Genomic DNA, 27,250 nt, shown 5'->3' with positions numbered 1-27,250 from the left:
TGTACATGAATCTTTTTTTTTTTTTTTTTTTGAGTCGGAGTTTCGCTCTTGTTACCCAGGCTGGAGTGCAATGGCGCGATCTCGGCTCACTGCAACCTCCGCCTCCTGGGTTCAGGCAATTCTCCTGCCCCAGCCTCCTGAGTACTGGGATTACAGACACACGCCACCATGCCCAGCTAATTTTTTGTATTTTTAGTAGAGACAGGGTTTCACCATGTTGACCAGGATGGTCTCGATCTCTTGACCTCGTGATCCACCCGCCTCGGCCTCCCAAAGTGCTTGGATTACAGGCGTGAGCCACCGCGCCCGGCCTTGTACATGAATCTTAACCACAAATATGTTTCACGTAAGACATAGTCTCTAAAAAATGCTTCCAAAATGTACATTGTAGCTTATTAGTCACCAATTTTATAAAGAAGTGTTTTGTTCAAGGTAAGCTAACAGTCATGAAGAATTATATAACATGTTTTCTTTACTTTTTTTTTTTTTTTTTGAGACGGAGTCTTGCTCTTGTTGCCCAGGCTGGAGTGCAGTGGTGTGATCTCTGCTCACTGCAGCCTCTGCCTCCTGGGTTAAAGCAATTCTTCTGCCTCAGCCTCCCAAGTAGCTGGGATTACAAGCACCTGCCACCATGCCAAGCTAATTTTTTTGTATTTTTAGTAGAGACGGGGTTTCCTCATGTTGGTCAGGCTGGTCTTGAATTCCTGATCTTGTCATCCGCTTGCCTTGGCCTCTTAAAGTGCTAGGATTACAGACGTGAGCCATGGCACCCGGACTATAACATGTTTTATTACAAAGAAGAGTGGATGCTTATATTTTAATATCTTGCATGTTTCAATGACTTAAAAAATCCTTCTCCATATTATCCTCCTTAATAGAAAGTAAAGTTGAGAATGAATGTAAATGCTTCCCCACAATCTTAGGGCAAAACCAGAACAAACTAGGCTTGTCAGTTTCTTTTAATTCTAAAACTTACATGAGCAAATCTATATAAACACTAATTATAGATATAGTAAAAAATGAAGTAAATTAAAATAATCCATAAACTCACAACTTTGGTGTGTTTCCATCTTCTATGTGTGTATGGTATGCACACACATATATACATTAACAGGTATATTTTTTATTTTTTAATTATTTTTTTCTAAGATGGGGTTTCACCATGATGGCCAGGCTGGTCTTGAACTCCTGACCTCAGGTGATCCGTCCATCTCGGCCTCCCAAAGTGCTAGTATTACAGGCGTGAGCCACTGTGTCCGGCGAACATGTATATTTTAAAAAGCAACTGTATGATTGTATTATATAAATTTTAAAATATTTTCTCACTCAAGTCAGATATAATATATGCCTACTGCAAAATATCTAGATAAAGAAGATATGAAAGTAAAACAACTTCACTAATTCTACCTTTCAGAGATAAATACAATTATTCTTTTAAACGCTAAGTAGTACTCTATTGTACAGACGTGCCATAATATACTTCAAATTACTTTATTTTGGATATTTAGGTCTTTACTAATTTTCCAGTTACAAACATACTGCAGCAATTATCTTGTAAAAATTAAATAATTTCTTGAGCATTTTATTTTTCCAAATTGTCAGGAAAGAAGATTCTAATCCTTCTCTTACTTTTTCATTTTTAGCACTTCTGCGTGTCACTCGTGCCCTCTAATTTCCATAAACAGGACATGTCGAAAATGGTTGAAACATGACAAAACACCCAACACATATCAAGAAGGATTTACTGCCACATGATCTGCGTGTGGGAGAATTATTTAATGCCTCAAAAAGGGGAAAAATACATCTTTACACCTGAATATAGGAAGCGTGAGGAGGAAGAAAAGGCTTGGTTTGGTTTACTGCCTTTAAATTTGAGGATGACTTTAAATTCTGATCGCTCCAGACAGTGGTATATACAGTAAAAGCCGGACATTAGAGTCATTTGGATTTAAATCCTGACTTTGCTACTTACTAATTAAGTGAACTCACACATAGTATCTGTAAGTCACAATTTTCTCATCTGTAAAATAAGTATAATAATGGTGTCTTAGAGTCTGAGGGAATTGCTAGAATAATGAATGTGATAACACACTCAAAATGCTCAGTGCAATGCATGGCATATTATAAATATAATTATTAATATATACATATAACTTAAGGATGCAGTCTTTTGGGGGGCAATTGGAATATTTTGCGAGCAATATTTTTGTATTCCTATTATCTTTTTTTTTTTGAGACGGAGTCTTGCTCTGTCTCCCAGGCTAGAGTGCAGTGGCGCGATGGGTCTCGGCTCTCTGCAGCCTCCGCCTCCTGGGTTCAAGCGATTCTACTGCCTCAGCCTACCGAGTAGCTGGGATTACAGGCGCGTGCCACCACACCCTGCAAATTTTGTATTTGCACTAGAGACGGGGTTTCACCGTGCTGGCCAGGATGGTCTCGATTTCCTGACCTCGTGATCTGCCCGCCTTGGCCTCTCAAAGTGCTGGGATTACAGGCATGAGGCACTGTGCCTGGCCTTTTATTTATTTATTTTTTTTCAGACGGTGTCTCACTCTGTCTCCCAAGCTGAAGTGCAGTGGCACGATCTCGGCTCACTGCAAACTCTGCCTCCCCCACCTTTTTTTTTTTTTTTTGAGATAAGTTTAGCTTTTTTGCCCAGGCTGGAGTGCAGTGGCTGCGGTCACCGCTCACCACAACCTCCGCCTCCTGGGTTCAAGCGATTCTCCTGCCTCAGCCTCCCGAGTAGCTGGGATTACAGGCACCCGCCATGATGCCCGGCTAATTTTTGTATTTTTAGTAGAGACAGGGTTTCGCCATATTGGTCAGGCTGGTCTCCAACTCCTGACCTTGTGATCCGTCCGCCTCGGCCTCCCAAAATGCTGAGATTACAGGCGCGGGCCAGCTCCTCGACCTTCGGCTAATTTTTATATTTTTAGTAGAGACAGGGGTTTCACCATGTTGGCCAGGCTGGTTTCGAATTCCTGACCTCAAGTGATTCGCCTGCCTGGGCTTCTCAAGGTGTTGGAATTACAGGCGTGAGCCACAGCACCTGGCCTCATATTATCCTATGTTATATAAAGTAGGGAGTATGCCGAGGCCGTGGCTCATGCCTGTAATCCCAGAACTTTGGAGGCCTAAGGCGGGAGGATAATTTAACCCCAGGAATTCAAGACCAGCCTGGGCAGCGTGGTAAGACCCAGTCTCTATTAAAAGAAAGAAAGAAGGAAGGAAGGGAGGGAGAGAGGGAGGGAAAGGAAGGAAGAAGGAAGGAAGGAAGGAAGAAAGGTAGTTTGAGAAAAGTTTAAAAAGCCAGAGTATGGGCAGGGCGCGGTGGCTCACACCTGTAATCCCAGCACTTTGGGAGGCCCAGGCAGGTGCATCGCGAGGTCAGGAGGTCGAGACCATCCTGGCCAACATGGTGAAACCCCGTCTCTACTAAAAACACAAAAATTAGCCGGGCATGGTGGCGCTCGCCCGTAATCTCAGCTACTCCGGAGGCTGAGGCAGGAGAATCGCTTGAACCCAGGAGGCGAAGTTTGCAGTGAGTTAAGATCGCACCACTGTCCTCCAGCCTGGGCGACACAGCGAAACGCCGTCGGGGTCGGGGGGGAGGGACGGGAAAGCGAGAGTATGAAATATATAAGAAGTTGGAGCAGAACAATATGATTGCAGGATATGACCGCTGTGAAGGGTAAGCAGGCAGAGTATGAAGGTCCCTTCTCCGCTGAACCAGATTGCAGAAAATAAAGGGCCATGCCCAAGTTTGCGAAGCTGGAACGAGGAACAGGACCCAGATCTGATGTTTATTTCCCCGTTACACGCTCATTTTTCATGTATCCACTCATTGAAGGAGCATTCACTAAATTCCAGGACGACATCAGGGAAACATAAAGTTCACCCAATCTTCACCTCAAGGCTCACGATCCTTTATAAAGTATCTGGAGGCAAAGAGAAGTCCATCAGGGACAGTCCGGAGAACGCTGGGGCCGTTCATCGGCTCAGGGAGTCCAGCGGAGTGAAACGCCGGGGCCGGAGTGTCAGCGGGGGCGCACGGTGGACGGTGTGCACGAGGGGCTCTCCGGGCCGGGAGCAGCGCGCTGTCGCCCCGGTAGACGGCGGGTTCCCGCAGCGACGCGGCCGCAGGGGGGCGAAGGGCGCGAGGCTCCGTCGTGAGCGCGGCCGGGGCTCTCCAGGCGGGGCGCACACCGGGGAGGCGCGGCTCCTCCTTAACCCGCGCGGGGAGGCGGCGGCGGCGGAGGAGGGAGGGGAGGGAGGGGCGGGAGCGCGGCGCGGAGGCCGGGGAGGAGCCGGGGCCTGCAGCGGAGCCGCGCCGAGCCCGAGCCCGCGCCGAGCCCTCACACTGTCCGTCCGCCCTCTGCTTCCCCGGGAGCCGGGACGGGCCGGAGCCCGAGCGGTGGCAGCGCGGGGAGCCCCACGCGCCGAAGGGAGCGCACCGGACAGGACGGCCCTAGAGGAGGCGCTGCCGCCGCAGTAGCGGGGACCGGAGTCTCGAGCCGCGGCCTCCCGGACGGGGCTGCCCAGGCCAGCTCAGGGAGAGCCGGGAGTGCGAAAACCCCACCCTCGGAGGCACCCCGGGAGCGGACGCGGGAGCGGGGACGCGAGCCACCTCTCCCCGGTCGGAGAAGACCCTTACCGCTCGGGCGAGGGAAAGAAGAGACCCCTGGAGGGGACGCGTCTCTCGTGCCTAGAGGCGAGGAAGACCCCTGTACTGGCCGGGGAGGAGACCCCAGAAGTGGAAAGAGGGGAGCTTTCCTTAGGGAAGCAGAGTGAGACCACCCTAGCGCGCCTCCGCCCCTCCAAACACACACTCTCAACAGTTCAGGACTTTCGAGGCAAAGAGAGAGGGGGCTGTGCCTATGGAGTAGGCACCCTCGGCCCCCCAGTATTCACAGGGCACGGGAGTCCTTACGTTCAGAAGCCACTCCAGGGAAAGAAGAGGAATTGGCTTTCAGCTGGAGAGGGGAAGACCTCCCCCTCAACTTCCTCGTGCCTAGACAGTGGAACGGGGTAGAGCCCCTCCGCTCAGATCTCCAGCAGACAGAAACAGCCCTCCACCCCAGAAAGATCCAGTTTGGGGGGGAGGGGAACTCCCCCAAGGGGGAGGAGACAACTCCTGGTTGGGAGAGGCTCCTCCCCTCCTCCCCAGGGTAACAAGCAGGGTGTGGGGGGTGTGCCACCTTCCCCAAGTAGGACCTCCTTCTCCTCCCCCTCCGCCTCCTCCTCCCCTGACTCCTCATCCTCAGGGGACCCAGTTCCCCTCACCAACTTGGGAGGCTCAGCCAAGTACAGGAAGAGCCACTGAGGATGAGAGCCGTCATCTGCCTCTGAAGAGGGGAATCCCTCCACCCCCGAACTCCAGTACCAGGTGGTTCCCTCCCTTTGCCGGGGGAACCTTGGAGACAGGTCAGTGCTTTCTTTCATCTTCTCTCTGTCATCGTCTGGCACTAGTGGGTGCAGGGGGCCGAGATGGTGGATCGTGGGTTTCACTAGTGGGGATGATAGAGTGATGATGACTCAGAAAATCCACTGGGAAATGTGTTCCAAGGGAGCTGCTGGATTTGAACCCACATCTGGCTGCAGAGGCTCTGAGAAATGGGTTTCTTAGTGTTTGGAGACTAAAGGAATGGGATTGATTTTAGGTCCCTAGGGAACTGGGTGTTTTCTTGCTGAGGAACAGGGATATCAGAAAACGGCTGCATTTTGAGAACATGCATATAGCACTCTTCACCTGGGGCCTTTTCACCTGGAGAGTGGGCTCTCATCAAAGTCATGGTGGCATCTGGCATCCTGGGCTTGCCCAGGGCATGCCGAGGTCAGCTTCGCATTGGCCAGAGGTGTTAGTTGCCTCCAGCTTACTCCCTTGACAAGAAAAGCAACCTGTTCCTACTCATCCTATCTCCAACACGAAGAGGCCTCCTCTCCTAACATTTCCATTCCTAGCTGGATGTATGCCTCTGCCCGTAAAATCCAAAGGGAAAATGGAAATCCCACATGTTCTGAGGCGAGCAGAAAGTGTGCAGGGGAATGCCAACTCCTGGGGTGAAATGCTTCCTTGATGCTGCCCCAGTGTCCTTCTCCACTCGTGTTTTTTGCTCACAATTCTTCAGGGAAAATTAGATCCTGGATACGAAGGAAAGAGGGCTGCTGCTCCGCTTCTGTCCCCTTCCATCTAAATCAGTTGACCACTGGGAAGATTTGACTTTTGAGGAGTATATAAAATTTTCTTCCAGAAAAGTACCTAAGACTCTCATCCTCTCCCTTCCTGTTTCTTGTTCAGTTCTGAGTCTCCGGAACCTTGTGTTAAAGTTTTCTTTCATCAGCTAGGGAATTATCAAAGTCCAGAATCTTCAGAAAAAGCAGGAAAAGGGTACCAGGAAATCCTCCCTGTGAAGCCTGGGCTGCTTTTAGGAGAGGTCACTAGCTGGGTGTCTGCTTTCCTGCCTTGCCATTAGCAGATACCCTATCTTCTTTCTCACAGCAAGGCCAAGTTGTGAAGGAGGCTTCATCTGACTTGGGTTTTCATATTTTCTCCTCTCTCTGGGGTATGGGTCAGGTCTGCCTGAGTTCCTGAGTACATTCACTTGTCTTGGAAGTTACCTGTTCATGTGGTATAGGAGATAGGGCACAGGTTTGTGCGGCTGTGCAGTAGGACAACATGCACATACTTCTTAATTCAGGTGAGTGTGGCTCTCTCTGTTTCGAGTGGGTATGTGTGTGGAGACAGGTACTTATGAGCTTTTCAGACTATACTTCGGTTACCTAGAATTGTATGTTTCTGGTGAGCCTTTGGAAGCAGGTGCCCCTGCACCACCTGAGGAGAAAGGCTCGGCCTCCCCGGGGCAGTGGGAGCCCTCATGACTGTCTACAGGACAGTTCTTTAAGCAGGAGGGAAGCCCAGTCTCAGGTTGGGATCATTTCTTCTAGGACCAATAAGAGAGCTTCACTGCTGATACCTCTAGTCTCAAAAGGATGAGGATCCTTGACTCCTAACTCCAGAACTCCCTCCCCCACCTTTTACAAAAGAGGCCACTCTAGTTAACAGCAGCCCTGTTTCTTTCAAAGCACTTCATCAGATGCTGGTGTGCACCTGCCTGAATGGCTCAGGGTGAACTGGATCACACCTCCAAGTACACCACGTGCAATTTAACTGGCCCTGCCTGCGCTGAGTTCCTGAACCCTCCTTGCCTCTCAAATCAGCTAGAAGCAGGTGGCTACTGGGTGGGATTAACTGTGGTTTAGAGAGTGTGTTTTCCCAAACCATGCCTTAAACCTAGTTCTCCTGGAAGATAAGAGAGGATGGTCCCTCATTCCTTCATTCTTGGAGTCTTCCTGATCCTAGCATTAGCAATACTGGATGGCATCCAAAGGAAACATTTGAGAGTGTGACATCCTGAAAGCCACTGCGGACTCAGAGCAGGCTTTGTAATGCAAACCACTGCAGGCTTGCAGCCTCCACTCCTGTATCTATAGTCTGTCAGTTTGCTAATTTTTAACTTCTAGTGTTGTCTTTTTTCCCCCAGTCAAAAACTATAGCTACACTTAAATAGCACTTAGTAAGCGCTCTAAAAATATTAACTGAAGGTAATCCTTACAACAATCAAAATAGTGGAGCTGGGATTGAAACCCGGGCAGCCTAACTCCTCATGTGCTCCACTGCCCTGTTCGTTCTGACATTCTGTACAGGGCAGGAACGTATCACACCTTAATACCTGACATTGGCATTAGAACAATTAGTGGCCTTTCAGATAAAATGGGAAGAAAACAGAGCCTGTTATTGTGGATCTTCCATGTTTCACCCAGGAGCGGCCTTTCACTCCCAGAATGCCTGTCTATCTGTTTTTCTCTGCCTTTCTCCCAGTTCTGTAGTCTTCATTAGACGTCCTGTGGATGTGATGGAGCCTGCCCTTTGGCTGCCTTTCCCAGCTTCTATGGGTATTTCCTTTTAGTCTTCCAGCACACACAGAAGAATGTGGCCTGACTCAGGTTCTGCCCAAGCCCCGTGGCACAAGGCCCACCTGGAGAGAGAGGTCTGGGTAACTAGGTTGGTTGGACTGAGACATGGAAGTACCTCTTGTTTGGCTTTCTAATAATAGCCCCGAACATTAGCCTCGTGCCATTATTTTGGGGAGCGTGGAATGTGTGGCAGCCGCAAGCTTATTAAGCTTCATTTACTTCCCTGCAGGGACGATGCTTTGGCAGGGTTTATTAGTTCATCTCTTTTATTGAAGGGGAAAATTGAGGCATCAAGACTTCATTGGGGGCCGGGCATGGTGGCTTATGCCTGTAATCCAAGCACTTTGGGAGGCTGAGACAGGCGGATCATCTGAGGTCAGGAGTTCAAGACCAGCCTGGTCAACATGGTGAAACCCCATCTCTACTAAAAATATAAAAATTAGCCAGGCATGGTGATACCTGCCTTTAATCCCAGCTACTCAGGAGGCTGAGGCAGGAACATTGCTTCAACCTGGGAGGCGGAGGTTGCAGTGAGCCAAGATCATGCCATTGCACTCCAGCCTGGGCTACAGAGCAAGGCTTCGTCTCCAAAAAAAAAAAAAAAGACTTCACTGGGGAGGCAAGGGATGGTTGGGGACAGTCCAGGAGGATTTGGTTTTGGTTTGGAATAGAACCAAGGAACCTCAGTCTCTGTGGCCCTACATGCTGGGCTGCCCTTCACAAACCGGGAAGTGGGATGGGTTAAAGGAGAATGGTGCTGACAGATCAGAAGGATCAGATGCTACAAGGTGCTTGTAGCTGGTGAGATTTGAATGTATTTTGAGTGCTGGGGCTGTGTCTGGAGAGCAGACTGGAAGGGGGCTGGAGACAGGTTAAATTTAACCTCAGGGTCCTAACCTGGTGCTGGGGTAAGGGTAGGGAAGGGCATAGAGCAGCTTGCAAAGGGCTGAGAGTGCTTCCCTTTCAGGAACTCACTATGATTGGCATGTGCCAAATGGGTTCTGTAAGCCCTATAAACACTTTAGATCCACTCTCATGCCCCTGCCCAATGTTGGAAAAGTTGTTTCAAATAAAATATCAACTGGGCCGGGCGCGGTGGCTCAAGCCTGTAATCCCAGCACTTTGGGAGGCCGAGGCGGGTGGATCACGAGGTCAAGAGATCGAGACCATCCTGGTCAACATGGTGAAACCCCGTCTCTACTAAAAAATACAAAAATGAGCTGGGCATGGTGGCGCGTGCCTGTAATCCCAGCTACTCTGGAGGCTGAGGCAGGAGAATTGCCTGAACCCAGGAGGCGGAAGTTGCGGTGAGCCGAGATCGCGCCATTGCACTCCAGCCTGGGTAACAAGAGCGAAACTCTGTCTCAAAAAAAAAAAAAAAAAAGAAAGAAATATTAACTGAAGGCCTCTGTGCTCTTAAGATGAGATTTTCTAGGGATCTTTAGTAGGAGATAATAGGGAATGGGGCAGAACTAATTTAGGGACCTCCCATCTGGGGAGGACCTGGGAGGACCCTGGTCGTTGGAAACCTGCTCACTGGCGTGCCACCCTTCAGCTCGGATGACCCAGCTGCAGGACCGTGATCCTGCTACAGGCACCCTGCTATAGCCCAGGGACTGGGGGGTTTTCACTTAGTAGTGTTGGAAGGTGTGAGGTTCCTGGAATGATTAAGTGTTCCTATTAGTTTCCAAGTTTCCATGGTTTAGGGCAAGGTGGTAGTGGGATGAAGAGGAGGGTGGTGGGAGAGAAGCTAAGGATAAAGAGGAAAGCCTTCATGATGCTATTTATAAACAGGCCATCCCCCTTACCCCACCCCTTTTCTTCTGTCAAGCAATTCTTGGTCACAGTTGGGTCTCTTGCTGCCCCGGCCCCTGAGGCACTAAGGTGTTTCCTTCAGCCTTGTGGAGTGTGTGTGCTGCTGGTTAGGAACACAGGGCTGGGTACGTGTGCACACATGCAGATTGCCATCTGCGTGGGTGGGATCTTAAGGGAGAGGGAGTGAGTTAGAATGCTGACCCCTAGGAGAAAGCGTTAAGGGTTAAGGGCAGAAGAATCACTACCTAGGATAGAAGAGGGAGCTGAGACCCTGAAGGATGTACTGGGGTCAGGAGAGGGGGTGGGGGACATGGTCCTATCTGCTGTTGAGCTTTGGACTGCAAAATGTGCAGATCTGTTGTATTTGTATGTATACGCTTGTGCATAAATCTGGCGGTGGATTTAGAGATCGCTTGCCTCCTGTGTTTCTGTTCAGGATTCTGAACTTTGAAGCAATCTAGTCCTGGCTCCTCAGGAGAAATGCCCTGGTGGGACCGAGGAAGACAGTGTTAGCTGGAACCTGGCGGCTGTGCAGGCACAAACCTGTTAGGCAGCAAGTGCTTAGGGGGTTGCTGGCATCAGCGCTATGGGAGTGCCAAATGGCTACCTAGTGGTTCCTGCCAGCCTCTCTAGACCCTGCAGTTCAGATATCACCCATCATTCTTCACCTTCCCCCACCAAGACATCGCTGTAGCTATACCTCTCTGCTGGCAAGAGCGCCAGGCAGTGTGGGTGGCAGCAGGGTGTGCAAACATCAGGCGTAGGCGGTCTGGCAGCTCCAGGAGTTTGCATGGAGGTGCAGCGAGCGTGCCTGCCTGGCTGGGAAGGAAGGAGGGAAGAGGAGGGCGGAGAAGGGGAGCCAGCTCGAGCCCCAGAGTGGCTATTTTTAGCCAGGCTCTCTGATTGTAACCGGTAGGCACACAGCTGGGTGTCTCCCTGGCTCGGTGAAGCCCAGCAGGCTGAGAGGTGGGAGGTGCCTGTGGATGACTTCTTCCTGGTGTTGGTGTCTGTGGGCGGGAGCATGCAAGGGGTAGCTTTAAAAGTGTGAGGGCAGCTGTGAACTCAGGATGTGTTACTTCTGTGTGTGACTTTGTGCTCTGGTGGTGATGTATGCTGTATACGTAGTCGTGATCTCTGTGTATGTGCTTCACTGTTGATGTGTCTGTCTGCTGATTGTCATATATAATTTATGCCCGGGATAGATCTAATATGCCTCAGGTGCACCTGTGTGTGGGATAAAAAGGGCAAGCGCTCATATCTCATACGGAACATCTTTAAAAGTGTTGGTGTGTGCCTCATCCGTGTATGTTTGTATTTTGGTAGACTTTATTTGTACGTTCATGCCATCTATCTATGGATGTTGTATGAAAATATAACAGGTGTCACATGATTGGAGAATGGGCTTTAACTAATTTTACCTGCTATCTACACGGATTTTTAAAAAACCCTAATTCCTACATAGTTTAAAAATACTATGTTGTAGGGCTGCAAGTAGGGTGAATTGAGGTAATGGCTCAATCTGGTGTGAAGGTTGATCTCTTTAGTCCTACGTGGAGAGGCTTCTTGGCAGTGCTCCCCACTAAGATGTGGGGTAACTAGCACTCATCATGTGGTAGATAGACCTGCTTGGGGGTTCTGGGAACACCCGCTGGAAGACCATGCCATGGGTCTCTCATGGGAATGAGGGTGGGAAGAAACTTACTTCCTTCAAACAAAAGGATTTGAGTATTACTTGCCTCCAGTATTTTCGTCGCCTCTTTGTCTTCTCTGCAGAACCCAGAAGTACCATGGCTTCTGACCTAGAGAGTAGCCTCACCTCCATAGACTGGCTCCCCCAGCTGACCCTCCGAGCTACCATTGAGAAGCTGGGAAGTGCTTCCCAGGCTGGGCCTCCCGGGAGCAGCCGCAAGTGTTCACCAGGCTCACCCACAGATCCTAATGCCACTCTTAGCAAAGACGAGGCAGCAGTTCACCAGGATGGCAAGCCACGATACAGCTATGCCACCCTCATCACCTATGCCATCAACTCCTCTCCAGCCAAGAAGATGACCCTCAGCGAGATTTACCGCTGGATCTGTGATAACTTCCCCTATTACAAGAATGCTGGCATTGGTTGGAAGGTGGGAGTGCTTCCATAATCTTGGCTTAGGTTTAACCTTCAACAGCCTTTTCCTTTACTTTTGTTTCTTCCTGTAACCTGTTCGGTTTACTCTGGCTTGTCTCAAAGATGTGAAAATTTAAAATCTCATATGTTCTGCCCCCTACTTTTTTTCAGAGTTGAACAACTTTTTTTTTTTTTTTTTAAGGTGGGGTTTCACCATGATGGCCAGGCTGGTCTTGAACTCCTGACCTCAGGTGATCCACACACCTCGGCCTCCCAAAGTGTTAGGATTACAGGCGTGAGCCACCGCGCCCGGCCGAACAACTTTTATAAGGTATACTAGGGAAACTCCAAACCATTAAGTATAGTGATGGGCATGGCAGGACGCCGTCACTCATCACACCTTCTTATCTTCCTGTCCCTCAAAGAGGATATTCATTCATTTCACAAATGTTTATTGCCATTCTGCGATGTTCAAGTCACTGTACAAGGCATGGCATCATCCCTTCCTACCTAGAGGCAGGAATCTAATCTAGATCATCAGATTTCCATAGCTCCATTGCACAGTCATCATCTTTTGAAAAACAGCATTCCAAGATAAATAATAATACAATTAGGTTCTTTACCAACAGCTGGCTACCAAGCAAGTAAGGAGAAGTTAAGTTGTTTGGCTGGAGATGGAAAAGAAGGGGCTCCTCTCCCAAGCAAAGAAGGAAGGCCGATATGCTCAATTTTTTGGAGCAGCAGCTCATTTGTCAATTGTTGAGTAGGAATGGGAGCTTAATATGTAGTTCTCTCACTCCGTAAATCACTAGTTGACATACAAACCATGTAGTGAGTTGGAGACTATTGAAAGCATTTAGCTTTTCTTTCTTTCTCTCTTTCCTTCCTCCTTTCTTTCCTTCTGTCCTTCTTTCTTTCAACAGGGTCTTGCCCTGTCTCTCAGGCTGGATTGTAGTGGTGCAATCATGGCTTACTGCGGCTTGAGCCTGGGCTCAGGCAATCTTCCTACTTTGGCCTCCTGAATAGCTGGGACTACAGGCATGCACCACCATGAACAGGAAATTTTTTAATTTTTGTAGAAATGGGTCTCACTATGTTGCCCAGGCTGGCCTCAAGCTCCTAGACTCAAGTGATCCTTCCATCTTGGCCTCCCAAGATGCTGGAATTACAGGCATGAGCCTGGCCCATTGAGCTTTCTCTGTAAATATGTCCCTGCTAGCTACCATAACCCCCAACTTCACCCAACACACTGTTTTTTTTTTTTTTTTTTTTTTTTTTTGAGACAGAGTTTTGCTCTTGTTGCCCAGGCTGCAGTGCAGTGGCATGGTCTTGGCTCACTGCAACCTCCGCCTCCCAGGTTCAAGTTATTCTCTTACCTCAGCCTCCCAAGTAGCTGGGATTACAGGCATGTGCCACCACGCCCAGCTAATTTTATATTTTTAGTAGAGACGGGGTTTCTCCATGTTGGAAGGGCTGGTCTCGAACTCGCGACCTCTGGTGATCCGCCCACCTCGGCCTCCCAAAGTGCTGGGATTACAGGTGTGAGCCACCATGCCCGGCCCCAGCACACTTATACAATGTTTCTTTCCTTCAAATGTGAACATTCTATGAGCTATTGAGAAAATGAAAGTGATCTGTGTTTTTCTTTCATTCATAATTTATATAAATAGTTGTAAAGCATTGTTCTTTTGGTGTCAGGGTAGACTGGGGAGAACTGGGCAGATGTGATTGTGAGGCATTTGTATACTTGTCAGTTGGCTAGAAAGATTGAAAAACTATATAATCAGTTTTTCAGAAATGGTAGTAATCAAATTTATAGCTATTCCCTCCCATCAACTTAATCTCTGCTCCTTCCTTCCTTCCTTCCTTCCTTCCCTCCCTCCTTCCCTCCCTGTCTCTGTCTTGTCTCTCTTTCTCTCTTTCTCTTGTTTTTGGAGTTTTGCTCTTGTTGCCCAGGCTGGAGTGCAATGGTGCGATCTCTCATCTTACCGCAGCCTCTGCCTCCTGGGTTCAAGCTATTCTCCTACCTCAGCCTCCTGAGTAACTGGGATCACAGGCTTGTGCTACCACGCCTGGCTAATTTTATATTCTTAGTAGAGACAGAGTTTTACCATGGTGGTCGGGGTGGTCTCGAACTCCCAACCTCAGGTGATCTGCCCGTCTCAGCCTCCCAGAGTGCTGGGATTACAGATGTGAGCCACCGTGCCAGGCCTGCATTTTTCTTATCTCTTTGCTTTTTGCTATTTGATGCATAATTCCCTCCATCAGTGTACTTAAGAGGTGCTAAGTTTACCCTGATACTTGAACTCCATGGTGTATTATGTTTTTTGTGTGTCCCTCTGTGTTCTGTTGGAAAATTTTCTGCTCTGCACAATGCTCAGGTCTAACTTGCTTCTCTGCATCCCCAGAATTCAATACGGCACAACCTTTCTCTCAACAAGTGCTTCCGGAAGGTGCCCAGACCTCGGGATGACCCTGGGAAGGTGAGATACTACTGTAAGCATGGAGGGGAGGAGCAGGAAGGAGAGTGAAGTAGTTGATAGTCCAGAGTCCTGTGGCTGTTTTAATTATCCAGAAGAGGAAATCATGCTAATTAGAGAAGCATCTTTTTTTTTCTCAGAGGAAGAGCTTGGTTGTCAAGCTTGTGGGCCCCTAGTAGAATCGGTGACTAAGAAAGACTGTGAGGCCGGGGGTGGTGGCTCATGCCTGTAATCCCAGCAGTTTGGGTGGCTGAGGCAGGTGGATCATCTGAGGTCAGGAGTTCGAAACTAGCCTGGCCAGCATGGTGTAAGACCTTGTCTTCACTAAAAATACAAAAAATTAGCCGGGTGTGATGGCGCATGCCTGTTATCCCAGCTACTTGGGAGGCTGAGGCAGGAAAATTGCTTGAACCTGGGAGGCAGAGGTTGCAGTGAGCTGAGATTGCTCCATTGCACTCCAGCCTGGACAACAAGAGTGAAACTCCATCTCAGAAAGAAAAAAAAGGAAAAAGACTGAAATCTTTTCTTAAAAAAATAGAGGCCGGGCGTGGTGGCTCACGCCTGTAATCCCAGCACTTTGGGAAGCTGAGGCCGGTGGATCATGAGGTCAAGAGATCGAGACCATCCTGGTCAACATGGTGAAACCCCGTCTCTGCTGAAAATACAAAAATTAGCTGGGCATGGTGGCGCATGCTTGTAGTCCCAGCTACTCGGGAGGCTGAGGCAGGAGAATTGCTTGAACCCAGGAGGCGGAGGTTGCGGTGAGCCGAGATCGCGCCACTGCACTCCAGCCTGGGTAACAAGAGCAAAACTCCATGTCAAAAAAAAAGAAATACTTGGGGTAAAGTTGACTTTCCTGCTCCGTCTTTTTTGTGTGACACTCTTTTTTCCTAGATGTAAAAGGTAGACTTAATAACCTTTGTAGAAATGTCTCTAAACAAAAGTCCCTGGTATTTCCCCCATAAAAGAGAAGGGATGGATCATTCTCTCCATTTGACAGATGTGGATGCTAAAGTCCAAGCAAGTTTTGCCTCAGGTCAGAAGGGAAGGGAGGGGCTGTGTCTGGACATTTTCAGCTCTTTGAGCTAGATGCCATCGTTCTGCCCCTCCAAAGCAGTCGAGGCCTGTGTTTGGGCCACGCGAGTACCTCTGGCATACTCAGTGAGTTTCTAGGACAAATTTGCTCTTCGTTAACACCCAGAACCCCGGGAGGTTCTGAATGTAATGATTTTGTTCTCTGTGGGGATGGGATCTCCTTCCAGGGTTCCTACTGGACAATTGACACCTGCCCTGACATTTCCCGAAAGAGAAGACACCCTCCAGATGATGACGTAAGTTCCCAGCTCATGGGGAGATGCTGCATCTGAGCCAGCTGCTCCTTCCACCTTCTCTTGTGAATGTTCAGTCCTTTCAGAGGCAAAGGTGGAAGGAATACCAGCAGAGGGGAAACCATGGGTCTTGGGAGGATGTTGTGCCTCTGCTTATAGATTTCTTTTTCTTTACAACCCTCAGCTGTCCCAAGACTCACCAGAACAGGAGGCAAGCAAGAGCCCACGGGGCGGCATTCCAGGGAGTGGAGAAGCCTCACTGCCTCCCGAGGGGAATCCGCAGATGTCACTTCAGAGCCCCGCATCTATTGCTAGCTACAGCCAGGTAGGAAGCAGATACGGCAGGGGTCATGGGATGGGTGGTGAATAGATTCATATGTCTCATTCAGAATTATGAATTGAGTATCTGTGATATATGAGGCAGGTAAATTGAGAAAGAAGGGGAAAGCAAAAGAGGGAAATAGAGAAATAGAGAGAAAAGCATAGCAGAACTCTGAGAAAGATCGGGAAAAAAAGGCTGGGTGCAGTGACTCATGCCTGTAATCCCAACACTTTGAGAGGTCGAGGCAGGTGGATCATTGAATCCAGGGGCTTGAGACCAGCCTAGCCAACATGACAAAACCCCATCTCTACTAAAAATACAAAAATTAGCTGGGCATGGTGGCTTGCAGCTGTAGTCCCTGCTACTTGGGAGGCTGAGGCACGAGAATCACTTGAACCCGGGAGGTGGAGGTTGCAGTGAGCTGAAATCATGCCATCACACTCCAGCCTGGGTGACGGAGTGACGCCCTGCCTCAGAAACAAACAAACAGAAAGAAGAAATGGAGACTGAGGAGAGAAAGAGGGTAGATCCCAGATAAGACCCAATGAGAAAAGAAGGAGAGAATGATGCTGGGTTAGTGAAGAGCTAGGAGAGGGTAAGAGGACAGGCAGGAGAGCCTGCTGACCACTGAGGGTTGTATTGGTGCTTCAGCTCAGGCATTTCTTACCTGTTTTTGCAGGGCACAGGATCTGTGGATGACGGAGCAGTGGCAGCAGGGGCTTCCGGCCGAGAAAGTGCTGAGGGTCCTCCTCCCCTCTATAACACCAACCATGACTTTAAATTCTCCTACTCAGAGATCAACTTTCAGGATCTAAGCTGGTCCTTCCGCAACCTCTATAAATCCATGCTGGAGAAGTCCTCTTCCTCCTCTCAGCACGGTGAGTCTGGAGTTGGGATGGGTGCGTGGAGACTTTTTTTATCTTGTTGAACAAGTGGTGATATTTCCTTTTTTTCTCTTATTTTTTTAATTTTAATTTTTTTTTGTGTGTGACAGGGTCTCACTCTGTTGACCAGCCTGGAGTGCAGTGGCGCAATCATGGCTCACTGCAACCTCTGGCTCCTGGGTTCAAGTGATTCTTTCACTTCAACCTCCCAAGCAGCTGGCAGTACAGGCACGTGCCACTAAGCCCGGCTAATTTTTGTAATTTTAGAAGAGACAGGGTTTCACCATGTTGGCCGGGCTGGTCTTGAACTCCTGACCTCAAGGCATTCACCTGCCTTGGCCTCCCAAGGTGCTGGGATTACAGGTGTAAGCCATCGTGCCGGGCCATATTTCTTTCTTCTTTTCTTTTCAGTTCTTTTCTTTTATTTCTTTTCGGCAGAGTTTTGCTGTTTTTTGCCCAGGCTGGAGAGCAGTGTCGAGATCTTGGTTCACTGTAACCTCCACTTCCTGGGTTCAAGTGATTCTACTCTCAGCCTTCTGAGTAGTTGGGATTACAGGTGCCCACTACCATGCCCAGCTAATTTTTGTATTTTTTTGGTACCGATGGGATTTCACCATGTTAGCCAGGCTGGTCTCGAATTCCTGACCTCAGATGATCAGCTCTCCTCGGCCTCCCAAAATGCTGGGATTACAGGTGTGAGCCACTGCGCCTGGCCCATATTTCTTGTTTTTAACAAAAAGAGAGATATCACTACTCAGAGGAAATATTTCATGAACTAAAACTGTTTGGAGCTGAGCGAGCTCATCTGTCCTTGTGCAAATACAGCTGTTTCAGGAGGCAAGCTAGGTTATTTGCCTCAGAAAGTCAGTTGGAGGATTGCCCCTTCCAGAACTAATGGCAGTGATTTTATGGCTGCAAGCGAGTCATTTGAAGGATGACCACTAGGGGGCAGTAGCAGTAGCAGTACCCGCTCCCCAGGAATCCCTGCGTTTCATTGTGAAAAATTTGACATTTCAGTGTATTTATATTTATGTTACTTTTACTGTGAAAAATTGCCAACATACGCAAAAGTGTGGAGAAAAATATAAGAAAGCCCTGTGTTCCATCACCTAACTTTAACAGTTATTAGTATTTTACTAGGCTTGTTTTGTTTACCACTGAACCTTCTAAAAATTGGAGTAATCTAATGGAATTCACATATACCATGTCATTCCACCCATAAATACAATTTTGATATATATCCCTAAATGATGACTTTTCTTTTGGTTGTGTACTATGACATTATCACTCCTAACATAATTGACTATACATTCTTTTTTTTTTTTTTCTTTTTTGGTACGGAGTTTCGCTCTTGTTACCCAGGCTGGAGTGCAATGGCACGATCTCGGCTCACCGCAACCTCCGCCTCCTGGGTTCAGGCAATTCTCCTGCCTCAGCCTCCTGAGTAGCTGGGATTACAGGCACGTGCCACCATGCCCAGCTAATTTTTTGTAGTTTTAGTAGAGACGGGGTTTCACCATGTTGACCAGGATGGTCTCGATCTCTTGACCTCGTGATCCACCCGCCTCGGCCTCCCAAAGTGCTGGGATTACAGGCGTGAGCCACCGCGCTCGGCCGACTATACATTCTTAATATCAGCTAGTATCTTGTCCCTGCACATTTCCCTAATTATCATGTGAGAATGAATTAAAGTTTTTATTGGGAAGCCTCTTGAGAGAACATCTGGTTCATCCCTCTGCAGTTCCTGTGTGTGCATTTTTTAAATAACGTAGAGACTTCTAAGGTTTTGAGGTTGACTTCAGGTGAGGAATTGGACCTTCTTGTTCTGTGCAGTGGCTCTTCATTGGCAGCAGGGGCTGAATGGAATGATAAAAACTGGTTAGGAGTCACTTTTTGGGAAACTTATCTTAATTTTCATGAATTTCTTCTTGTATATCCCAGGGGATCAATTTCTAGACTTGTGTTCCAAGACTGTAGCATTTGCTTGAGAAATAAATCCAACCCAGGTGGTTGGTTGACTGGAGGTAGGAACTCAAGAAACTGTCAGAAATAAAGTAAAAAATAAAGTAAAATAAAGTAAAAAATTAGATCGAGTGAGGACAGGCTAGCGTTCACTCAAGTTTTATTGTGACTGAAAGACCCTAGGCTTAGACTTTTGTTCCTCCCAGCCTGTCTGCTTGAGAAATAACTCCGTCCCATCTCTGCTTCTCAGTCAAGCTGCATTTGTTTGTAGAGAATACAGGACGGAGTTGGCAGTAGCAGAGTGTAGAGGAAATATGGAAGAGCAGACGGTAGATGACCAATGGCTTTGTTTTGTTTCTGATTTCTTTTTTTTTTCTTCCCCTAAACACTAGATGACCAGGGATGGCTTCCTTTTTAAAGTTCACCTGCTGGGAAACTGATTTCAGGCCTACACCCAAATCTCTGAGAAGTAGCATTAAAAGCTGCACACTGAGCTTTTTAGTAGGATTTCAGTGGTTTCCACACTGTCAGGGCCCTCCTCTAATCTAAGTGCCCTCTTATCTCTTGCACCTGCCAGGAGGGCCACAGGGATCCTTGCTGCCCTAAAACATTCTTTTTTTTTTTTGAGACGGAGTTTCACCCTTGTTACCCAGGCTGGAGTGCAATGGCGTGATCTCGGCTCACCACAACCTCCGCCTCCTGGGCTCAGGCAATTCTCCTGCCTCAGCCTCCTGAGTAGCTGGGATTACAGGCGCACGCCACCATGCCCAGCTAATGTTTTGTATTTTTAGTAGAGACGGGGTTTCACCATGTTGACCAGGATGGTCTCGATCTCTTGACCTCGTGATCCACCCGCCTCGGCCTCCCACAGTGCTGGGATTACAGGCGTGAGCCACCGCGCCCGGCCCCTAAAACATCCTTATCCTTTTAACTCCACAGTTTCAGCCTGAGACTTCCCATCTCATTGCTTACGTCACTTGCCTGCTTCCTCCCCACTTGCAGGCTTCTCGTCTCTCCTGGGTGACATCCCACCCTCGAACAACTACTACATGTATCAGCAGCAGCCGCCGCCACCTCAACAGCAGCCGCCGCCACAGCCACCGCCCCAGCAACCCCAGCCACAGCAGCAGCAGGCACCTGCCCAGGGCCCCTCAGCTGTAGGGGGCGCTCCTCCACTGCACACCCCAAGCCCAGATGGTTGTACCCCACCAGGGGGAAAGCAAGCTGGGGCGGAAGGCTATGTGCCTCCCCCCGTGATGGCCATGCATCCACCCCCACTGCAGCATGGAGGCTACCACCCTCATCAGCACCATCCCCACTCCCACCCTGCCCCGCAGCCACCACCTCCACAGCCACAGGCACAAGGCCAGGCTCCCATCAACAGCACTGGCTTTGGTGAGTATGGAGGTGCAGAGTGATCTAGAGGAGGGCTGGATGATGCCCTTGTCCTGACTCGGGCATGGAAGTGCAGTTAGTTAGCAAGTTAATGATGGGTCTTTTAAGCTCGCTCCTTCATGTGAGCTCATCTGAACAAAGTTACTATTTAGGGCTCTGTCTTACAGAATTCTTGGATCAATTGAGGTTGTTTTACATATTCTCCTGACTATGAGGCTGGCGGTACCCAAAGCATAGATAGCTTTTCCAGTCGTGAACCCCCAGGGAGGAAATGCAACTGATAATCTGTATAGATGCAGGAAACTTGCACGTAGCCAGTCTGGGGACAGCTGATGCTGTCTTATACCTCACTCTGTCTTATTATCCACCTTCTCCTCTTCTTTACAGCCTTTCCTTCTGACTGGTGCTCTAATATTGACTCTTTAAAGGAGAGCTTCAAGATGGTGAATCGGCTCAATTGGTCCAGCATTGAGCAGTCACAGTTCTCAGGTTCGTGATCAAAGGATGAAGGGAAAACCCAGTAGAAACTAAACCGGAAGCGGGTGGTTAAATGAAGTTCAGGAATTCAGGCTTTCATTGTTTTTCTTTCATATTACGCAAGATGGATGATATTTACATTATTTTCAAATTAACTCAAATTAATTTTGTTTTAACTAAAAATATGGCAGTAAATTATCCTAGTCTATTTTGTCTTTGGGAGAGAGAAGGCTCTCAGGAATTCGGAAGTCCTGGACCACTATTTTGTAGTTTCGTTACCACTTACTGATACTGACAGTGTGACCTTGGCTGAGTCACTCGGTCACGTTGAAAGTTTATCGTATTCTTCAGTAAGATGGAAATTATAATTAGAATTTGGAGGCCGGGCACGGTGGATCACTTGAGGTCAAGAGTTCGAGACCAGCCTGGCCAACATGGTGAAACCCCGTCTCTACAAAAATACAAAAAAATTAGCCGGGCGTGGTGGTGCATGCCTGTAATCCCAGCTACTCAGGAGGCTGAGACAGGAGAATCACTCGAACCTAGGAGGCAGAGGTTGCAGTGAGCTGAGATTGTGCCATTGCACTCTAGCCTGGGTGACAGAATGATACTTCAAAAAAAAAAAAAAAAAAAGAATTTGATAAGGGATCAAATAGAATGAGAATTGGAAAATGCAGAGCTCTAAAAGATATAAATTGTTATTGTTAGTGCCTGTTATCAGTGGTGATTATTTATGGTGTGTTTGGAATGGTGCAATAGGGCTGGGTCTTAATGGGGCTTTTTGCCTCTTTGTAGAACTGATGGAGAGTCTACGACAGGCAGAGCAGAAGAACTGGAGCCTTGACCAGCATCACATTGCCAATCTGTGTGACTCCCTCAACCACTTCCTTACTCAGACTGGCCATGTGCCCCCCCACGGGGGTACCCACCGGCCACCAGCCCCTGCCCGTATTGCTGACTCTTGTGCCCTCACCAGTGGCAAGCAGGAGTCAGCCATGAGCCAAGGTACTGCACAAGGAAAGTTGCCATGGAGGTGGAGACTGTGATGAAAAGGAAGGCTAGGAGAAAGACAACAGAGAACAGAGAGAAAGCGTTTTATGGGCAGTGATCCAAATTGAGCAGTGGAACTAGTTTATCAGTTGACCAAACATCTGTTGAGTCAGTGAAGTCCTAAATTGAAAAATGCAAAAGAAATACTGTATGATTTTGGGAGATCAGAGGTACTTAAGAAAAGGGAGGAAATTTGTTACAGAAAGGCTCTCTTTTAAATCTGTGGCTCAGTAATCCCTAACTGGATGATACCAGTTGAAATGGTGGTTCTATATGTATAGGATCTTCAAACTAGTGAAATCAAAGACGTGTTGTCATTAATGTTCCTGTTTCTTGCCTTTTTTTTTTTTTTTGAGATGAGGTCTCGCTTTGTCACCCAGGCTCTGGAGTCCAGTGGTGTAATTACACCTCACTGCAACCCTGACCTCCTGGGCTCTGGTGATCCTCCCACTTTAGCCTCCCAAGTACCTGGGACTACAGGTGTGTGCTACCATGCCCGGCTAATTTTTTTGTATTTTGTGTAGAGCTGGGGTTTCACCATGTTGCCCAGGCTCAAGGGATCTGCCCACCTTGGCTTCCCAAAGTGTTGGGATTGCAGGCATGAGCCACCATACCCGGCCCTACGTTTCTGTATTTTTCATCCTTATATCTTAGTGATTTCACGGTTGTAGTATCCATTTGTTTTTACCCTCAGTGGTGAGGACTGGTAGCTTCTGCAGATTCCTTCAAGCTTGCAGGAGCTATAGAACAGGGCAGAGAAGAGAGAAAGAAGATAGGAGCAAGGGTGTATTCTTTTCCCCCCTGCTTTGTTGAGTATAGTGACCCACCCCACCCCCAGCTCAAGTAACTCTTCTGTTCTTTGGCAGTGAACTCTTATGGGCACCCACAAGCTCCCCACCTCTACCCTGGCCCATCACCAATGTACCCAATCCCCACCCAGGACTCAGCAGGCTACAATCGCCCAGGTAAGAGCCAGGAAGCTTGTTTCAAAACTGTGGTAATCTGATGAGCTCTTTTGCTTTCCTTTGACTCTGAGCTGGGATTCTCTGTATTTTTGCCTGCATCTGACAGGAGGGAATGAGCCTTTATAATTCCCAAGGCTACCTGCTCTGGAGGTATATATCAGGGGAGACTAAAGAAGACAGATTTACTTTACTTATTTATTTATTGTAGACAGAGTCTCACTCTGTTGCCCAGGCTGGAGTATAGTGGTGTGATCTTGGCTTACTGCAACCTCCACCTCCTGGGTTCAAGTGATTCTCCTGCCTCAGCCTCCCAAGTAGCGGATTACAGGCACGCACCACCACGCCTGGCTAATTTTTGTATTTTTAGTAGAGATGGGGTTTTGCCCTGTTGGGTAGGCTGGCCTTGAAGTCCTGACTGCAAGTGATCGCCCGCCTCTGCCTCCCAAAGTGTTGGGATTACAGGCATGAGCCACTGCACCCAGCTAGATGTACTTTAAAATTAGCTGGTGACTGCATAAGTAAAAGGAAGTGAAAGCGTACATATAAACAAAAAATAGCTACGTGCAACATTTATGTGTGGCTTTGGAATCTAGATGGAACATGTGCTCAGGCAAATAAAATGAATTTGTTATCTACACATACTTGCTTTATGCCCATGTCTGCTTTTCTGTCACCTGATCTCCAGAATCAGGGGTCTGGGATTGAATTGGCTCTGATAGTGAGGGTGGGGCAGGGAGACACTGAATTGCCACAGATGGAACAAAGTGAACAGATCCTTCACATTTAGACACATATGGAAAAAATCACTGTTATTCTGCCTGAAACCACAAGTGTTTTCAATTTTCGGGGGTGACATCTGACTCTTTGTATTCTTTGTCCATTTAATATAAATGCAAATTTCTATACTGCTATTTCATATGGTATTATCTTCTGTTTGTTTGTTTGTTTGTTTGTTTCAGTCAGAGTCTTGTTCTGTTGCCCAGGCTGGAGTACAGTGGCCAGTGGCGTGATCCTGGCTCTCTGCAACCTCCGCCTCCCGGGTTCAAGTGATTCTTGAGCCTCAGCCTCCTGAGTGGATGGGATTACAGGTGCCCACCACCATGTCTGGCTCATTTTTGTTTTTTAGTAGAGGTTGGGTTTCACCATGCTGGCCAGTCTGGTCTAGAACTCCTGACCTCAAGTGATCCACCCATCTTGGCCTCTCAAAGTGCTGGAATTACAGGCATGAGCCACTGCTCCCAGCCATATGATATTATCTTCTGTATGTTATTTTATCATTATATGTTTTCAGAAGTATAATTTTTACTGGCAGTATAATATTTAATTGCTGTGGAATGTAGTTTAGCTTATTTCCTGAGACTTCAATGAAGTGGTGACCTGCAACCAAAAATAACTCCAGCTGATGAGGGTGATAGCTTCACAGGCCCTTCTTCATGGTATTATCCGGGGCTCAGCACAGCCCTTCTAGGTGGAGGGAACGGCTTCCCATCTACTCTGCTTTCACTCTCTTTCTTTCTTTCTAACAGCACACCATATGGTCCCTCGGCCCCCAGTGCCACCTCCTGGTGCCAATGAGGAGATCCCTGATGACTTCGACTGGGACTTGATCACCTAGTGCATCACAGGGTGTGGACATCAGCCCAGGGCCGAGCGGTGAAGTCTGGCAGTGGGGAAAGAGCAATCGCAGCCCTTCCCTTTCCCCCACCCCCATCTGTATATAGACATATATCCTCTTTTTTGTTCTTTCTCTGTCAGAGAAGCCACCGCAAGATGCTGCCGAAGATAAACCCCCTTTCCTGCCTCGTTCTTCTCCTTTCCTTCCTGTTTTTTCCCCAGTTCTTTTCTTCTTCTTCTTATATTATTATTATTATTATTGGTTATATACTGTCCGCCGTCTCCTGGCCCTACACCATGGATCATATTCACCTCTTGCTAATGTAAAATCATCAGGCTGGACGATGAAGCCACGATAGCTACGGAGAAAGGTTTCAAACTCTGGTTTACCTTTCTCTTGGAGAAACGCAATGCTCATCCCACCTTTTGGCCCTAAATTATTTTTTGTTCCCGTCAGTTTCAGGCCAGGACTGGAGAGGCCACATGATCAAGTAGAAAGGGTCTGAAACATTGCTTGGCAGCCAAGAATTTGGAGATTTTAAAATGGTGCTAATTCTGTCCTCTGAGGTATACTATCAATCCTTACTTCTGCCAGTCTGCGTTTCCTATCAAGGGCAAAAGTGGCGATGGTGGTGCAGGAGGGTGACACTAAAATCCTAGTGGAACTGGGGACCTGGGTTAGAAGAGATGGAATATGAGTCAGTGTGAAACTGGGTGTGCTCTGCCATGGTTGCTTCAGTGTCCATTGGCTGATTTTGAGCCCATTCTCTAAGAAGATAGGATTGGTTTTAGCCCAGACTCTGCTTCTATGGTAGGGCATGAGGACAACCATCCAGCATAGTTTTAGCTTCTTGGAGATGATTCCAACTTAACTCTTTTGCCTTTTTAAAAGTTTTTTCTTTGAAAATTAATTGCGGCTCTTATTTGTATTTACAAATTATCTTCCCATCCCTTTTTCCCATTCAGCAAATAGTAGTTTGCCCTCCTTTGATTGTTTGCTCACATCTTCTACCCATCTTTTTTCTTTCCTCATTTGTCCGGGATGCTCAAGAAAGAAAAGTAACCTGTTATCACTCTGAGTTTTGTCGTGTCCTAAGACATGATGAGAATCTCTTTCCCACCTCTCATCGCAGAACCAAACCTTTAGTGTTGGTGGTAGGAGGATGAGAAGAAGAAAAAGGAGCTGGCAATGGATAGGGAATATTTTAGTTCTTTAAATATATAGGAAGGTGCTTCCCTTGGAATCCAGATCATCTGGCTGAAGCTTTTGCAAGTAGGCTTTTGAGGGCTGAAGGAGATTGGTGGAGGACAGTCAATAATCTAGAGGCAAGAGTTCAGTGAGGGCCAAAGGGGACCCCCAGAAAAAAGTATGGAGCTAACTCATCTACTTTTACAAGGGGTGGCCATGATTTACTGTAGCAAAGTACTCAGAGTATATTTAATGTTAATTGCTGAATTTTAGTTAGGAGAGGGAAAAACAATTTTACTTCTGTCCTTATTTCACTTGCTGAAAAGCTGTGGGACAAAATGTATGGAATAGACAAGGCCACTTTCTTTGTGATTTCTGCTTTTCGTTCATATTATTTTATTTACCCATGATTTCCGAGAGATTTGGCTTTCTGCTCTCCTGCTTTTTTCTTTCATCCACCCCTTTCCTTTTTTTGGAAGGGGGTTATATGTGAGAGTTTATTGAAGAAGTCCAGTGAGGCTGAAGTAAAGGGGCAAGATAGGGCAGTTAACTAAAGAGCACTTTATTTCTTTAAAGCCTTTGTAAAAAAGAAATGGGGGTGCGAGTGGCTTGAATCTCCCATGATGCTGGAGGGCACTTAGTGGGGTTGAAGTATGATATAATATTTCCCTTTGGGGAAAGGAGAATTTCTCTTAGAGGGTGGCAAAATGCCTTTGCCCAGTGTCCCTATTTTAGGCATCTTTTCCTTCCTTATTCCTTCCAGTTAAGGTGCGTCCTGCACACAACTTCCCATCAGCTCTCCGCTTTGCTAATGATCACTCCTCTTTTCTAAACCCTTTTCCTGTTCAGACCCATACAGGATTTGCAAGGGTAAACTGAATCATACATACAAATGCCCCTTGTTCATCTGTGTCTTCCGCAAACTAGTCTCATGAAGAATTCTGGTGTGGAGCCAGGGTAGCTCAAGTTTGGGTCTGGGACGGGAGATTGGCCATCAGGCCTCCTGAGATCCCAGCTCCCTTCTACCAAGCTCAGTCTTGTTTCATGGCACAGGGCACACCTGACTCCCTCTGGGCCTCAGTTCCCCCCTTCCCCCCCATGAAGTGAAAAGAATACTACTTTTCTTGTTGGTCTAGCATTGCCGGACCCGAAGTGTAGTCATTATTGTTGTATCGGGTGATGTGTGCAAAACTGCAGGAGCTCACTGCCTGTAAGAGGAAATACGCGAGAAAGTGGAGGAGAGGGACACAAGGAGTGATTATTTGGTATAGATCCACCCATCCCCGCCTTTCTCTCCTCAGTCCCTGCTCCTCATGTTTCTGGTTTGGTGAGTCCTTCGTGCCACCACCCATAATGCTTTGCATTGCTGCATCCTGGGAAGGGGGCGTCTGGTCTCACAAGTTGTTGTCATTGTTTTTTTGCATGCTTTCTTAATAAAAAAAAAAAAAGAATGTTTACAGTTTTATCTTTCAGGTAGTGGTCTCAAATTTCTTTTGGCCAGGGAAGGAAAATAGAAATGTGAAAGAATTTAGTTTCAGTTGGTCTTTATTCCTCCTCCATCTTCCAGCACTGGTTGAATTAGTTGACCCTGACTTTTTTTGTGATATTGATGGGAAAGAAGAATCAAAGGCATGTCTTTAACATTCTTCTTTTCAAATGATATCAAGTATGATGGAATATTGGAGAATCAG

General features: G+C 47.6%; 1 protein-coding gene across 1 annotated transcript; it reads left to right on the top strand.

The window, feature by feature from the left end:
• The first annotated feature begins 4,304 nt into the window (after positions 1 to 4,304).
• FOXJ2 (forkhead box J2) lies at positions 4,305 to 27,024 on the top strand. The gene is made up of 11 exons (XM_032270379.1): positions 4,305 to 5,424; positions 11,563 to 11,909; positions 14,302 to 14,376; positions 15,636 to 15,704; positions 15,886 to 16,026; positions 16,703 to 16,901; positions 19,872 to 20,264; positions 20,652 to 20,753; positions 21,537 to 21,746; positions 22,658 to 22,756; positions 24,283 to 27,024. Exons 2-11 carry the CDS (start codon positions 11,577 to 11,579, stop codon positions 24,369 to 24,371), a joined length of 1,710 nt encoding a protein of 569 aa, XP_032126270.1. The 5' UTR covers positions 4,305 to 5,424; positions 11,563 to 11,576; the 3' UTR covers positions 24,372 to 27,024.
• Positions 27,025 to 27,250: the final 226 nt, after the last annotated feature.

This window comes from Sapajus apella, unplaced genomic scaffold, assembly GCF_009761245.1.
Source record: "Sapajus apella isolate SASKATOON/1434 unplaced genomic scaffold, GSC_monkey_1.0 scaffold209, whole genome shotgun sequence".
Lineage (NCBI taxonomy): Eukaryota > Metazoa > Chordata > Mammalia > Primates > Cebidae > Sapajus > Sapajus apella.
This window is presented reverse-complemented; position numbering and strand designations above follow the sequence as displayed.